Raw genomic sequence first — 13,212 nt, forward strand, 5'->3', positions numbered from 1 at the left:
TCATTAAAATACATTGATACTATCATTATTGAATTATATCTTATTCTTCTTTTTCTATTTATTCTTTTATTGTTTTTAATATTGTATAGTATTCTTTGATATTTATTATCATTTCTCTTCTTCATTCCCTTCTTTTTCTATCATTTCTATTATTGTTTTAATATATGTTTCTTCGTTGATTTCTTTATATTCAAATCTTTTTTGTGTTTTCTTAATATTATTGAATACCATTGATAATTTACTTTCTGGTTTAATCATCATTTCTACTCCTTTAATATTTTCTTTTCTAATTTTCACATTCTTCTTATCATTGGAAATGATTTCTTCAATTATTTTCTTTTCTTCTTCTTTTAAATATTTCATTCTATCAATTCTTTCATATTTATTTACATTATATAAATACATATTCATTTCATCATATTCAATATCAATCATCATTGTTATTGTTTTACTTTTCATCTTTTATTTATTTTTAAGTTCATTTAACTGTAACTTAAATTTATAATTCGAAAACATTGTTATTTGACTTTACTTTTAGTCTTTTCAAGTTAATTTAATTAGATAATACATAACATCAATACACAAATGTAACAATATCATTTATATTGATATAATCATATGTTCTATTTTTATTATCTTCAATAAATAAATTAAAATATTTTATTTCTACCACACTATCGTTGTATATCATTGTTATTATTTTTCAATTTCATTTATTTCATTCAAATAATCTTTATCATTTATTTTATTCATTAATATGTTCTCTTATTATTTATTGTATTTTTAATTACTATTTTTATTAAATAGCGTTTGTTCATTTTCTTTTCATTTAATTGTTATTCTTTGATTCTTTATTGTTTTGTTCATATTATTTCATTGTCATTATAAATTTAAATCTAATTACTCTATTTCAATTAAAATATGTTTTAATTATCATGATGTTAATAAATTATTCAATTGAACAAAATGATAGAAATTGAATAGTTAAATAACATACTAAAATACCAGTTAAATAATTATAATTAACTTTGTTTTACAGTCATTTCAATTATTATTTTAATGTATTATTTCTTATTCTTATAATTCCTTTCTGTTAGTATTTTATATTCATTATTATCATCATTCATTATTTTACTATTACTTTTTCATAACTATTCTTTATTAGAGAGTTATTTAAGTTCAGAGTTACAAATATCAATTAACACATTTTAAACTGAGTTAATATATACTGAATATAAGATATTCAATGATATTTTTGAATGGTTAATTAGATAAAATAAATAAAATGAATATTATTAAATAAAAGATGTTAATTTAGAACAAAGGATACAACAACTTATTTAATTAAATATTAACACTACAATACAATTATCAAACAATAAAATATTATGTTTTTGTGAAAAATAAAAATTTTAAATGATAGAAAAGTATTCAAAAGATTCAATTTAAAATAACTTGTATCCATCATATTCTAATTTATGATATTCAATTTATTTACTTTTAATGTAAATAGTATTTACCAAATAGAATATATAAGGTCTTGTTAAATTGAAGAAAAATGTTCTTGATTAAACAAGTTAATAGATAGTATTAATTATCAACATTTAATTATTAAAATATTAATGAACAATTTGTGTTTCATTTAAATCTATTTCATATTAAAAACTATTTACTCTTCTTAGAAATATTTGTTAGTACATTAGTTTTTAATTTTACTCCTTACTGTTGGTATGCTCTCATTTGAGTTGTTGATTTAGTACCTGTTTTATAATACCTCTTTTTGAATTTCTATAATTTAATTATTTTCTAAAGAATACCAATAAAACCAATATAAAAGTTATAAATTTGAATAACTTAAATAACTTGAAAGAGAAATTGTAGCATTATATATTCTTGAGGAAATAGTAAGTATTAAAAGAATCATGATGTTTATTCAATGAATTAAATATTATAATGATATTTTATAACACAAACCGTCCAATATATATTGAGAAACCAAAAGAAGTTCAATATTTCCATATCAAGAGTTGTCATTATCAACACTTAATATGAGATAATTTAAAGAAGAAATGAGAATGAAAATTAAAATTAAAAAAAAGAACTGAGAAAAAGAAGAAAAGAAAGAAATGGGGTATAATATTGTTGACATTAAAAGATTAATTGCATCTCATCCAACTGGGTTTGAAAAATATGGAGGGTTTTTAGTTTACCTTGTAGTTATATTCCAATTAGGATATTGTTTGTTATACTAAATCTTTTAAAAAAAAAAAAGAAAACAAGAAATCAATGAAATAGTTATATACAAAATTATTGATAAAAAGTATTGCATTATTTTTAATAGATTTAGTACCATCACAACGTATATCATTAGAACTAAATTTCTTGTTGAATTAATTATGGTTATTGGTCAATGTTCACCAGAGATAATAATGATCATTCTTGGTATTATATTTAATACATCATATTCAATTGCAGTATGTTGTGTTATTGGAAGTTCATTTTGTGCAACAATTATTGGAAGTAGTTTAGCATCACTCAATTCATATAATCCAATTCAAATTACACCATTTTCATATCAAAGGAATTCAGTCATCATACTCTTTAATGTATTACTGTATGAATTATTTACTGAATCAATTAACAAAAATGGAAATTCAAGAATTGGAACATTATTATTAGTTGTTTCATTAGGTATTTTTATTATTTATTATCTTTTTAATCAAATCATTGAAAGAGTGACAAATAAAAATATTCAAAACATCAAAGAATTTGAACATAAAGAAGAAAATGATACAATGGATATAATAAATGATGAAGAAATGATTAAAGGAGGATTAGTTCTTGTTAAGAATATTAATTATAGTGAAACATATTATACAACGTCACAATGGAAAGAATTATGGGTTGATTTATATTATGATGAAATTGTTATTAGAAGTGATAAAACAGCAGGATCAAAAGAAATCATTAAAATTCCTATAAGAAGTATTAAAGAATGTGATATTAATTTATTAGATAAAACAATATTTGTAATTAAAACATTTAATAAAAAAGAAATTGGAATGAGAAGTTTACAAAGATATGAATGGGTAAAAAATATCCAAAAATTAATTAATAGAAATGGAAAAAATCAAATTGATAATAATAAACAAAGAGTACAATTAAAAGAAATATTAAAATATGATAAATTTGAAAAAAATGAAGAAAGAACAATACTTAAAAATATTATTTTCTTTTTTCCTAATTTAATTGTTGATTGGACAATCCCTATATTTCAATTTCCATTAAGTGGAATTATTACATTTATTATTGGAGGAATTTATATTATTATTAGTGATTTTATCATACTTATATTAATTATTAGAATTAGTACAGTTACTGGAATCTCAGAAGATTCAATTGGAATTGGAATTAATGGAATATTTGGAATAGGAATGAGATTTATTATTAATTCATGGAATGGTGGATTTAAAGGAATGGGAAGTGTTGTTATTGAAAATGGATATTCACAAGCAATATTTATGATGAGTTGTATTGTTACAATTCCATGGATTATTTTTTATTTTATCATTGAAAAACAATATGAATATACTATCAATTTTAATCAAACATCAATTGATATTATTCTTTTTGGAATGATCATATTAATTTCTTTATATTTACTTATTTCAATTTTAAGTTCAAAAGTAATTATCAAAAGAAATTATAGCTTTATTGTTATTTTTGTTTATTTAGCATTAGTCATATCATCAATAATAATCTCATCTTATTATCATTCTTAATTCATTCATTCTTTTTATAGTGTACTTTATATTCTTTTGTTTTAATTAAGTAATCTTATTTTTTTCTATTATTATTGTTATATAAATCAATTTATAGAAAAAAACTCTAAAATTCAATAAAGTAAGTTTCATTATGATAATCTTCCTCATTCTATTGGTCTGCACTACTTTTGGATATGAACCATTTTTTGAAGAAATTAATTGTCAAGAATTTAATAAAAATTGTAGAGAGTGTGTACGATATGTTCAAAACTTTAAAGATAACATTCGAGGATGTCAATGGTGTGATATGCCAAATTACTTTGATTCATATTGTTTTAATCCAAACACTACTATTTGTAAAGGTAAAATACAAGAAATATGTCAATTAGATCCATTAATAATGTCAGTTGTTAGTGTGTTATGTTTACTTCCATTATTAATAGTTATATTATTAATAGTCTTACCATCCCTTATTTCTTGTATTAAAAAACGTCAAACAAAACAAGATTAACTTCTCTTTTTATATATTTTCTTCCAAAATAAAAAACTTTTCTTATTTACTTTCCTTTAAATTGTTATTCAATTATTACTTAAATGACTTATTTGGATGATTTGTTCTTTATATTTCATAATAACGAATGGATAAAAATGAGTCCCTTTTACCTTTACATTGATTTGTTCTTCATCATTGAGTTGAATTTGAACATTTTGATTGTCAGCATCAAAAGTAAACCAAATATCATCTTCTTCTTTAATAGAATTAAATGACATTTGTTGTTCATTTCTTTGAAGTCCATTAGAAACAATATACCCACCTTTTATTGGAAGATATACTCCACTTCCAAAAACATCATTTTTATCAGTACAACATCCAATAATAATACAGTAACCGTATGGGTATTCTCCAATAGATTCAACAGTAAAACATACTTTAGTAATTTCTTTATCAATAATAAGAATTGACTTGTTTTTGTCGTTTTGGGTTTTTTGAACAGAAACGCCATCATCTATTATTTCATATGTAAATTCTCCACTAATAAAAATATCACTTTCACTGATGATAATTGGACGTTTAAATGAATTAAGTCCTTTCCAATTTAAACCAAAATATTGAAATAGTTGTATAACTTGATTTTTTTCTTCTTCTTTAAATTCAGATATTTCTTCACCTCGAAGATATTCAGTAACAAATCCAAATCCTTTTCCACTTAAATTAATAACATTAACTTCTTTACATTCTTTTAATAACTCCTCAGCATATTTCTTTGGAATTTTATATGAACAATCATTAAATTGAATTGTTACTATATCTTTAATAGAATATTTTTGTTTATTTAATTTAGTATTTCTTTGATTAAGACTTAAAAAGAGGTTGTGGTTATAAAGTTCATAAGCTCCAAGTATTTTAATTTCTTCTTTAATTGTTTGGTCTGATAACGTTTTTGGTTTGAATAACATTTCTTTTATTTGGGTTGATACTTCATCAATTTTATTTTCTATTTCTTGGTTCCATTCATCGAAATGTCTTTTTTGTTCTTCTAACTGATTACCAGTAGTATTAATAATCATTGTAGCTTGTTCAATTATGTTCATTGTAAATAGTAGATGGAACTTTAAGATGATTTAAGATTAAAGAAAATATAAAAAGTTTAATGAAAATTTAATTAATTATTATGAGGTTTAATAAAATAACACAACTTAATCATTTATTGGAAATTGAGTTATTATATCATCAGTTAATTTCATTTCATTACATGTTCTACAAATTCCTTTTTCACAATCATTTAAAAATGGTTGGTAAGGTTTTAAACAATATCTACAATGAGGATTATTTGGATCTTCTTCAATTCTTTGGGCAGTTGAAATAATAGTATTTGGAGTTTGGTCAAATTCTATCGATAAATCATCAACAAATTGTTGTGCCCTCATTTCTAACGTTTCGTTAAGAGAACGTGGTATTTTATTAGAACAATTCAAATAATCAACTACTTCTTTTTCAGTAAAATCAACTGGTCTTAATACAATGAGATCTTTATAATAATATTCATATTTACCAATTGAAGGAACCGTTTTTACATCACCTTCAATAACTGCAGCTAAAATTCTTCCAGCTTTTAATGTCATATTTGACCCATCTAACCAAACGTGTTTTCTTTGTTTATTTGATTTACTTTTAAAAATTATATATCTTTCATATAAATGATATGGAAGGTTTCCTAATTCATTTTGATCTATACAACAAATTTCACAATTATATAATGGTACTTTTCTTTGTTTATCTTCTTCAATAAACATTTTTAATAATTTAATTGTATATTCATATGTTAATGTATGATCATTAATAATATAAAATGTTATTTGATCATTACGTTTTAATCCTCTATTTAAATAATATTTAAATTTCTTATAATGTAATATTTCAAAACATCCTCGACAAATATATCCCGTTCTAAATGGCTCTAATGAAATGTCTTTACGATGACAGTCTTTACATTCAATTTTTGTATTTTGTTGCATTGTATTTAAAAACTTTTGTTTTGAAAAAAGGGTTTTTTATTTCAAATTTTATTTGAATTCAAACTTCAAATAAAAACTTTTTGTTCTTTCTTTAATTGAGTCTTTTTGTTATTCAAAACTTTTAATTCTTATTTTTATCTAATGAATACTAAAGAAACTAAAAAACAGGAATTACTCTTTGAAATGGAATATCAAAGTTATATGGTTCTTTTTAATCAAAAATGGGACTCCTTAAAATACTCTCCTAGTTCAATTCATCCAATTAAATCTTCTTCTCCTTCAAAACATAAATTGCAATAAAATTATTTTTTCTTTTAATCTCAATAATCTGTTTCAAAGTTTTTCATTTAATTAAATCTATTGTAAATTTATCAATTTTTAGTTCTCAATGATTAAAAAGAAATATTGCTTTTTCTTTTCCTTTTTTTAAAGAAGAGAAAAAACTATGAAAGTAGCTTTTTAGTTTTGTTTATTTTCTTATCAGTCTTGAACTCTAATGCATTATCTCGTTACCTCCAAAAAAATTTTCTAACTGGAGCTTCTTCATTTCCTAAACACCCTCAGAGAACTCCTTTCTTCGATAAAACAGCCTCTAAAAGCTTTGTCAATGCCTCCTTTACCTAATCCTAATTCTCTACTCAAACCAAAGAAATACCATCCTCTCAAAACCAACAACCAACATACCAAAACTCGAAGTCTCAAACACTTTAAAACAATATTTATCAAGTCCTCAAAGATCTATTACTTCACCAACCAAACCTACAGACGGTCACAATGAAACTGTTGCAGAGTATTTTATCCAAAAACAAACATCAAAGTCACATGTAATACTCAAAAACAAAGAGCTTCTGTGGTCCCAAACCACCACTAAATGGTTTATCCCTAAAACAATGTACTTCTGCATTAGTCAAGGTCGTTTTAAAAAAGTCGGTAGTGACTAATAATTTTTTTATAAAAACAACTTAGGTATTTCCTCATCAGTTTAATGGAGATTCTTTTATAGTTAACACTTCTCTATCTACTAATTATTCATTAGATATAATAACACCAAATAATAATTCTACTTCTCCAAGAGTAAGCGATTTTCATGCCAAGACCAAAAAGTGGTTGAACTGACAATTGTCCAGGACATGGACAGAACAAAGAAGAAACACTACAAGAAGATAAGGAAGAGTTGAAATATTCAAAAAGAATGATTGGTATTTTCTCAAAATTCTCTAAATCAAGTGACTTATTAAGTGCACCAACAAAAGACGAAAAGAAAAAAGTCAAAAGAAAATGTGCTAAGAAGTCTGGGCATGAGATACAATCACCCCCTATGGATATTGTTATTAAACCGAATGGTTTTTTAAAAAGGTATGAAACATATATAATTGGTGATGACGTTGAATCAAAAATTCTGTTTATTCCTAAAAATCCTATTGGAGAAAAAGTTAATGGAAGTAAATTATAAACGATATTGCTGAATTAAAATTTACAGAGTTTATGTTTTGTGTTCAATTATAAATATTCAAAACATAGTTTGAAGATGTTATTAAAAAAGAAATTCCGTTATTGAAATATCAAAAAGACTTATCATCTGGTCCATTGAATTCATTAGTAGTTTCTATCAGTAATATGTATTTCGAATTAGAATTGTTATACTCGAATTACTTGACAATAATATTAATATGGAAAATAAAATAGTTTTAGATATTATATTGAAACACTATGCTTTTGTTACTGGAGTCCAACTTGGTTTAATCAATCTTTCAAATTCATTTCTTCCATTTGTTGCTCATCATACTTTATTAGTAACAGTCATTGATGATTTTATTAAAGATAGTAAACAATTTAACAAATTAGTTACAACTTAAATTAATTCATGTACTGATAAAAACATTAAACAATTTACTGATTTACATTTACTCCAACAGTGAATATTTAGGTATAACTCATTACTTTCTAGTATATTCAAAGAAATTAAAAATAAGAATACAAAGCAACAAAATATTTAAATGAGATAATTATTTGTTATAACGAAATGAATGTTAATACTAACGAGCTTATTTTTAAGTCTAAATATTTTTATTTAAAAAATATGAATATTTAGATCAAATACACTAATCAAACAAACCATTCTTATGGCAAATATTATTGATACTTATTTTGATTCTCTAGAACATTTTGTTTCATATTGTTAAGGATATAAAGGAACGATTATTGGAAATTATAAAAATGAACTATTATGTTTTATATGGAATGTTAAGAAAAGATATAAAAAGGTCTTCATTTGAGTTTTATCCAATTGAGACATTATTCAACAGAAAGTAGTATTTATTTTTCTGATGTTAAAAAGGAAAAATTTCAAATTATCAATAACTTCAATAGAACAATGAAACCAATTCAATTTTAATCTTAGTTTATTGTATGATTATTTCATCAATTCATATACAAAGAATTAAGTAATGTTTTTTTAATCAAATTCTTGTTTATTCTTTTGGTTTTAACTTCTCTTTAATTGCTGCATTTTATAAATATATTAAATTTCAATTGAATTTGGGCAATTTTCTTTTATTTTCTATTAACTGAACTTAAAAAATATTACTGATACTTCAAATCTATGGAGTTGTGTGAACTCATTCTTACTGACAGTGAACGGGTTAAAAATGAGTTAATAAAAAATGGTCTAACTCAGTTAGTTGGAACTATTTGGTTTGATAAAATGATACATATTTGTTGTGAAAACGAGTTTGTTTTTTTTTTAGTAGAATAATAAAAAGGATAAAAGCAATTAAAAAGAGACAATGGCTTAATGAATTAGTTACAAAGAGATATTAGAACTGTTAATTAACTTTGAACCAAAGAAAGTATCTTGCCTTGATGTTGATGGTAGAACTCCATTAATGAATGCAGTTCTTAATAAAAGTTTGAACGTTGCATTATTGTTATTGACTAATGGAGATTGTTGTTTAGGAACTATTGATTCAAGTGGAAATACATTACTCCATTATATATCTTACTCACCATTTACTGATATGATACTGTTATTATGTAAAAAATTGATTGAAGAATATCCGGTATTTATTAATATGAAAAATTTGAAAGGAGAAACTCCTCTTCATATTTCAGTCAAGATGGGAAATATTGAGTTTGTCGATTTTCTTCTTTATAATGGTGCTAGAGTAGAGGATAAAACTTTTGATGGTAAAAGTGTTATGGAATATGCTTTTTTTGCTAAAAAGAATTCAGGAAATATTATACAAAAGTTACAGAATTATCAAGACTTAATAAATTATAAAGAAAATAAAGAACAAAAAGAAAATAACTTTGAAAAATATAACGTTGTTATCCATAAAACAAAAACTCCATTATTTAACTTTACTTTGTTTAAAACCAAAGAACAGCTAAGAAAAGGATATGAAAATGACTTTAAAGTTTTACTTGATTCATTTCATCTAAACGAAAAAATGACAATTCCTCTTGACTCATTTAACAGAAAGAAAAAGTTTAGAATGATTTCTATTGATGGTGGAGGAAGTAAATGTATTTTACAGGCTCTAATACTTGCACGGTTAGTTACTAAATTTCCAAGATTATTAGAAGAAGTTAATTTGTTTTGTGGAGTATCAGCATCAAGTTTCATTTGTGCTGACTTAGCTCTTGGGATAGAACCACAAGACGTTGCAAAGATTATGATAGAAATGACAAAACATATGTTTGAAAAGAAATCACGAGGATATACAGAATCCTTATATTCAAACACATATATTATTGATGTTGCTCATATAACTTATGGAGAAAAGAAATTAACTGATCTTAAACGAAATATTCTAATAAACGCTTTTCAATTTGATTCTGGAGAAAATAATCCAAATAGATGTTGTAAAGCTTGTGTATTCAATAATTTTATTTCAGGACATGACTGTAAAATTGCAGATGCATGTTTACGATCTTCTGCTGCTGTTGGTTATTATCCACCATATCAAGGATATGCTGATGGAGGAATCTTTGAAAATAATCCATGTGTTTGTGCCTTTCCATATGTATTTGGTGATAAAGGATTTAAAGCTGATATCCAAAATACTGTTTGCCTTTCTATTTCATCTGGAAGACCACCAATTAATTATATGGATAGAAATAAATATACTGATGTTGGAATGTTTCAGCTATTACCAATTACAATGGATGGATTCTTTTGGAGTAGAAAATCGATGGCAGATGATGTTGCAAAAGGTTTTTTAGGAGAACGTTATATGAGATTTGATCCAGTATTACCAGACAATCTTGATTTAGATTGTAATGATCAAATTGATAAGATAATTGAAATTGGAAATACTGTTGATATTACCTCAATAGAAGATTGGATTAAAAAGTATTGGCTTTGAAACAATAATAAATTAATTAAATATTGACTCACACTGACTCTATATTTGTTGGTAGTGTTTCTTCTTGTTGAACCTCAGTTTTTAATTCACCTTCTGGTTCAAAACCTTCATCTAAAATGAGAGGGGTATTATAGTATTGTTGGTATTCAGTCACTAAATCAATAAGATCAGCTTCTGCTTCTTCAAACTCACTCTCTTCCATTCCTTCTTCTGTATACAAATAGATAAATGCTTTCTTTCTTAGCATAGAAACAAATTGTTTATTAATTCTTTTAAACATATCAGATATAGCTGTTGAATTAGATATCAAAGTACCTGACAAATTCAACCCTTTAGGTGGAACATCACAGACTGCTAATTGCATATTATTTGGAATCCATGGAATGAATAAATCTGGGTTTTTTTCTCTTACTCTAAATAATTGTTCTTCAACGTCATGAGTTGAAACTTTCCCTCTCATAATACAAGATGTAGTAAAATATTTTCCAGACTGAGGATCAAAGTCAACAAGTGTATTTTTCTTTTCGAATAATTGTTGAATTATTTCTTGTACACTTAAACTTTCGTATTCCATGGAAAGAGCACTTGATACTGGAGCAATAGATGATGAAAAAAAGTGAAGTCTTGGATATGGATTCATATTGACTGCAAGTTTCCTCAAGTCTTGGTTTAGTTGACCTGGAAATCTCAATGAGCAAGTAATTCCAGACATTACGGAAGAGATTAATGTGTTGAGAGATTCATATGATGGTTTTGATTCTTTCATAACATCTGAAGCAATTTTATATAACGCTTCATTATCAAAACAAAAAGTGATAGCAGCTGATTCAAGTAATTTATGAATACTTAATACACAGTTATAAGGCTCTACAACAGTTTCACTAACAGTAGGTGATGGAACAACAGAGTAAGTAGAAATAATTTTATCATAAAATTCTTCTTTTAATTTACTGAGTATTAACGTTCCAAGTCCTGACCCAGTTCCTCCTCCAAGTGAATGAGTTACTTGAAACCCTTGAAGGCATTCACATGCCTCAACTTCTTTTCTAACATTTTCCATCACTTTTTCACATAAACTACTTCCTTCACTATAATGACCCTTTCCCCAATTGTTTCCTGCTCCTCCATTACCAAAGATAAAAGAATCTGGTTTAAATAAATGACCCATTTTACCAACTTTCACTGCATCAAGAGTCCCTGGTTCTAAATCAACATTGATCGATCGTGGGACATATCTTTTTGTTGAACTCTCGTTAAAATAAACGTTCAACCGTTGTTGTTGAAGTTTATTTCCTTGAAACACTCCATCTGAAGACAATCCATGTTCTTGACTGATAAGATCCCAAAACTTTTCTCCAACTTGATTCCCGCATTGTCCTATTTGAAGGCTAATAATTTCACGCATAAGAATTGTATCAGTATTAGTCCATAGATATTTAGAGTTGTGATTGTAACTTTCGTAGTCATGTAATCACTTTCTGCATCACTTAGAATGAGAATTAAAAAAAATAAATATAAAAATCAAAGAAAATAATGTTTCTGAATTTTGTATTTCATTTTGGTTTTGTCATTCTCTGTTTATTTTTGTTTGGAGATAACAAATCCATAAAAGTTATAAAAAAAGAAGTATGTAATTAAATACCACTTCAAATTTAACACAAAATGAATAATAAATAAATATCTACAAAGAGAACAAAAATTATTATGTTTAAAAATGATAATAACTAAAATAACATATTTTATTACAGGTGTCTTTCTTAATAATTTCTGGTAAGTATTTAATTTTTTCAATAAATCCAAAAGGAGTTACACTTTAAAATAAAAAAATAAAGAGATATGAATGGATAGAATTAATAATAAAGTGTTAAAACAGAATACTATTGATTGTAAATTACCATTTTGAATTTTTAAATAAATGTTTATTTACTGGCTTTATTTTATTTAATTCTCTGAAAACATAAAATAATAATTGAAATACTTATGTTTCTATAATTTCTGTTAAATTCTTAAATTAAAACAACTTATCTATGACTGGATATAATATTACTCTTTGAAATTTCAGAAAACTGATAGTTCACTTTGGCTACAAAAAAAAGAAATAAGAGAAAAATGAAGAGAAAGAATGATATAAAAGAAAAAAAGTGAAATTAGGAAGTAGAAGATGATGAAAAGAATAAAAGTAGAATGTTGAGAATATAAAATGAAAGAAGATAAAAAAGAATAATTCAAAATGAGATAATAAAAGATGAAAAGAATGATGAAATAATGGATGTATTTTTTATTATAGAAATTAGAAATATGAAATAAAAAAGTGTTTAATTTATTGATGCAATTTATTTATCATTATTTTATTTATGCAATTTATTTTATTCTTTTTTATTTTTATAATTTTTATTTATATATATTATTTATTATCTTTTTTTCTTTTTAATATATTGATTATTTTATTTTATTATTTATTATTCTTTTATTTATTTTTCTCTATTCTTTTATTTGTTAATTTTTATTTTATTTATGAAATATTTCAATATTATAAAATAATTTTATTGTTTAATTATTTAAAT

At 24.2% G+C, this 13,212-nt stretch overlaps 7 protein-coding genes across 7 annotated transcripts, besides 21 other annotated features; 3 read left to right on the top strand and 4 right to left on the bottom strand.

Moving 5' to 3' along the window:
* Positions 1–33: 33 nt before the first annotated feature.
* Positions 34–210: a microsatellite.
* EDI_299230 (uncharacterized protein) lies at positions 109–459 on the bottom strand (the record flags this gene model as incomplete). Its single annotated transcript, XM_001734248.1, has 1 exon — positions 109–459. One exon carries the CDS (start codon positions 457–459, stop codon positions 109–111), a length of 351 nt encoding a protein of 116 aa, XP_001734300.1.
* Positions 460–624: 165 nt separating this feature from the next.
* Positions 625–666: a sequence feature (AT_rich).
* Positions 667–696: 30 nt separating this feature from the next.
* Positions 697–874: a microsatellite.
* Positions 875–1,012: 138 nt separating this feature from the next.
* Positions 1,013–1,164: a microsatellite.
* Positions 1,165–1,263: 99 nt separating this feature from the next.
* Positions 1,264–1,305: a sequence feature (AT_rich).
* A 297-nt stretch (positions 1,306–1,602) lies between these two features.
* Positions 1,603–1,624: a sequence feature (AT_rich).
* A 315-nt stretch (positions 1,625–1,939) lies between these two features.
* Positions 1,940–1,967: a sequence feature (AT_rich).
* A 93-nt stretch (positions 1,968–2,060) lies between these two features.
* Positions 2,061–2,127: a microsatellite.
* EDI_299240 (uncharacterized protein) lies at positions 2,127–3,782 on the top strand (the record flags this gene model as incomplete). The annotated part of the gene is made up of 2 exons (XM_001734249.1): positions 2,127–2,238; positions 2,296–3,782. The coding sequence occupies 2 exons, from the start codon at positions 2,127–2,129 to the stop codon at positions 3,780–3,782; spliced, it is 1,599 nt and encodes a 532-aa protein (XP_001734301.1).
* Positions 2,693–2,720: a sequence feature (AT_rich).
* Positions 3,001–3,053: a sequence feature (AT_rich).
* Positions 3,759–3,863: a microsatellite.
* A 52-nt stretch (positions 3,864–3,915) lies between these two features.
* On the top strand, positions 3,916–4,275 carry EDI_299250 (uncharacterized protein; the record flags this gene model as incomplete). The annotated part of the gene is made up of 1 exon (XM_001734250.1): positions 3,916–4,275. The coding sequence occupies one exon, from the start codon at positions 3,916–3,918 to the stop codon at positions 4,273–4,275; it is 360 nt and encodes a 119-aa protein (XP_001734302.1).
* A 68-nt stretch (positions 4,276–4,343) lies between these two features.
* EDI_299260 (uncharacterized protein) lies at positions 4,344–5,357 on the bottom strand (the record flags this gene model as incomplete). The annotated part of the gene is made up of 1 exon (XM_001734251.1): positions 4,344–5,357. The coding sequence occupies one exon, from the start codon at positions 5,355–5,357 to the stop codon at positions 4,344–4,346; it is 1,014 nt and encodes a 337-aa protein (XP_001734303.1).
* Positions 5,358–5,399: 42 nt separating this feature from the next.
* Positions 5,400–5,439: a sequence feature (AT_rich).
* Positions 5,440–5,462: 23 nt separating this feature from the next.
* EDI_299270 (uncharacterized protein) lies at positions 5,463–6,281 on the bottom strand (the record flags this gene model as incomplete). Its single annotated transcript, XM_001734252.1, has 1 exon — positions 5,463–6,281. The coding sequence occupies one exon, from the start codon at positions 6,279–6,281 to the stop codon at positions 5,463–5,465; it is 819 nt and encodes a 272-aa protein (XP_001734304.1).
* Positions 6,146–6,184: a sequence feature (AT_rich).
* Positions 6,282–8,339: 2,058 nt separating the features above from the next.
* Positions 8,340–8,372: a sequence feature (AT_rich).
* A 416-nt stretch (positions 8,373–8,788) lies between these two features.
* Positions 8,789–8,810: a sequence feature (AT_rich).
* A 73-nt stretch (positions 8,811–8,883) lies between these two features.
* Positions 8,884–10,648, top strand: EDI_299290 (ankyrin repeat-containing protein, putative; the record flags this gene model as incomplete). The annotated part of the gene is made up of 2 exons (XM_001734253.1): positions 8,884–9,011; positions 9,085–10,648. 2 exons carry the CDS (start codon positions 8,884–8,886, stop codon positions 10,646–10,648), a joined length of 1,692 nt encoding a protein of 563 aa, XP_001734305.1.
* A 3-nt stretch (positions 10,649–10,651) lies between these two features.
* Positions 10,652–10,673: a sequence feature (AT_rich).
* Positions 10,674–10,676: 3 nt separating this feature from the next.
* EDI_299300 (tubulin beta chain, putative) lies at positions 10,677–12,053 on the bottom strand (the record flags this gene model as incomplete). Its single annotated transcript, XM_001734254.1, has 1 exon — positions 10,677–12,053. The coding sequence occupies one exon, from the start codon at positions 12,051–12,053 to the stop codon at positions 10,677–10,679; it is 1,377 nt and encodes a 458-aa protein (XP_001734306.1).
* A 92-nt stretch (positions 12,054–12,145) lies between these two features.
* Positions 12,146–12,170: a sequence feature (AT_rich).
* A 172-nt stretch (positions 12,171–12,342) lies between these two features.
* Positions 12,343–12,393: a sequence feature (AT_rich).
* A 339-nt stretch (positions 12,394–12,732) lies between these two features.
* Positions 12,733–12,914: a microsatellite.
* A 65-nt stretch (positions 12,915–12,979) lies between these two features.
* Positions 12,980–13,151: a microsatellite.
* Positions 13,152–13,212: part of a microsatellite that runs on past the window's edge.

The sequence above is a fragment of the Entamoeba dispar genome, genomic scaffold (genome assembly GCF_000209125.1).
Source record: "Entamoeba dispar SAW760 scf_1105229458101 genomic scaffold, whole genome shotgun sequence".
NCBI classification, from domain to species: domain Eukaryota; phylum Evosea; order Mastigamoebida; family Endamoebidae; genus Entamoeba; species Entamoeba dispar.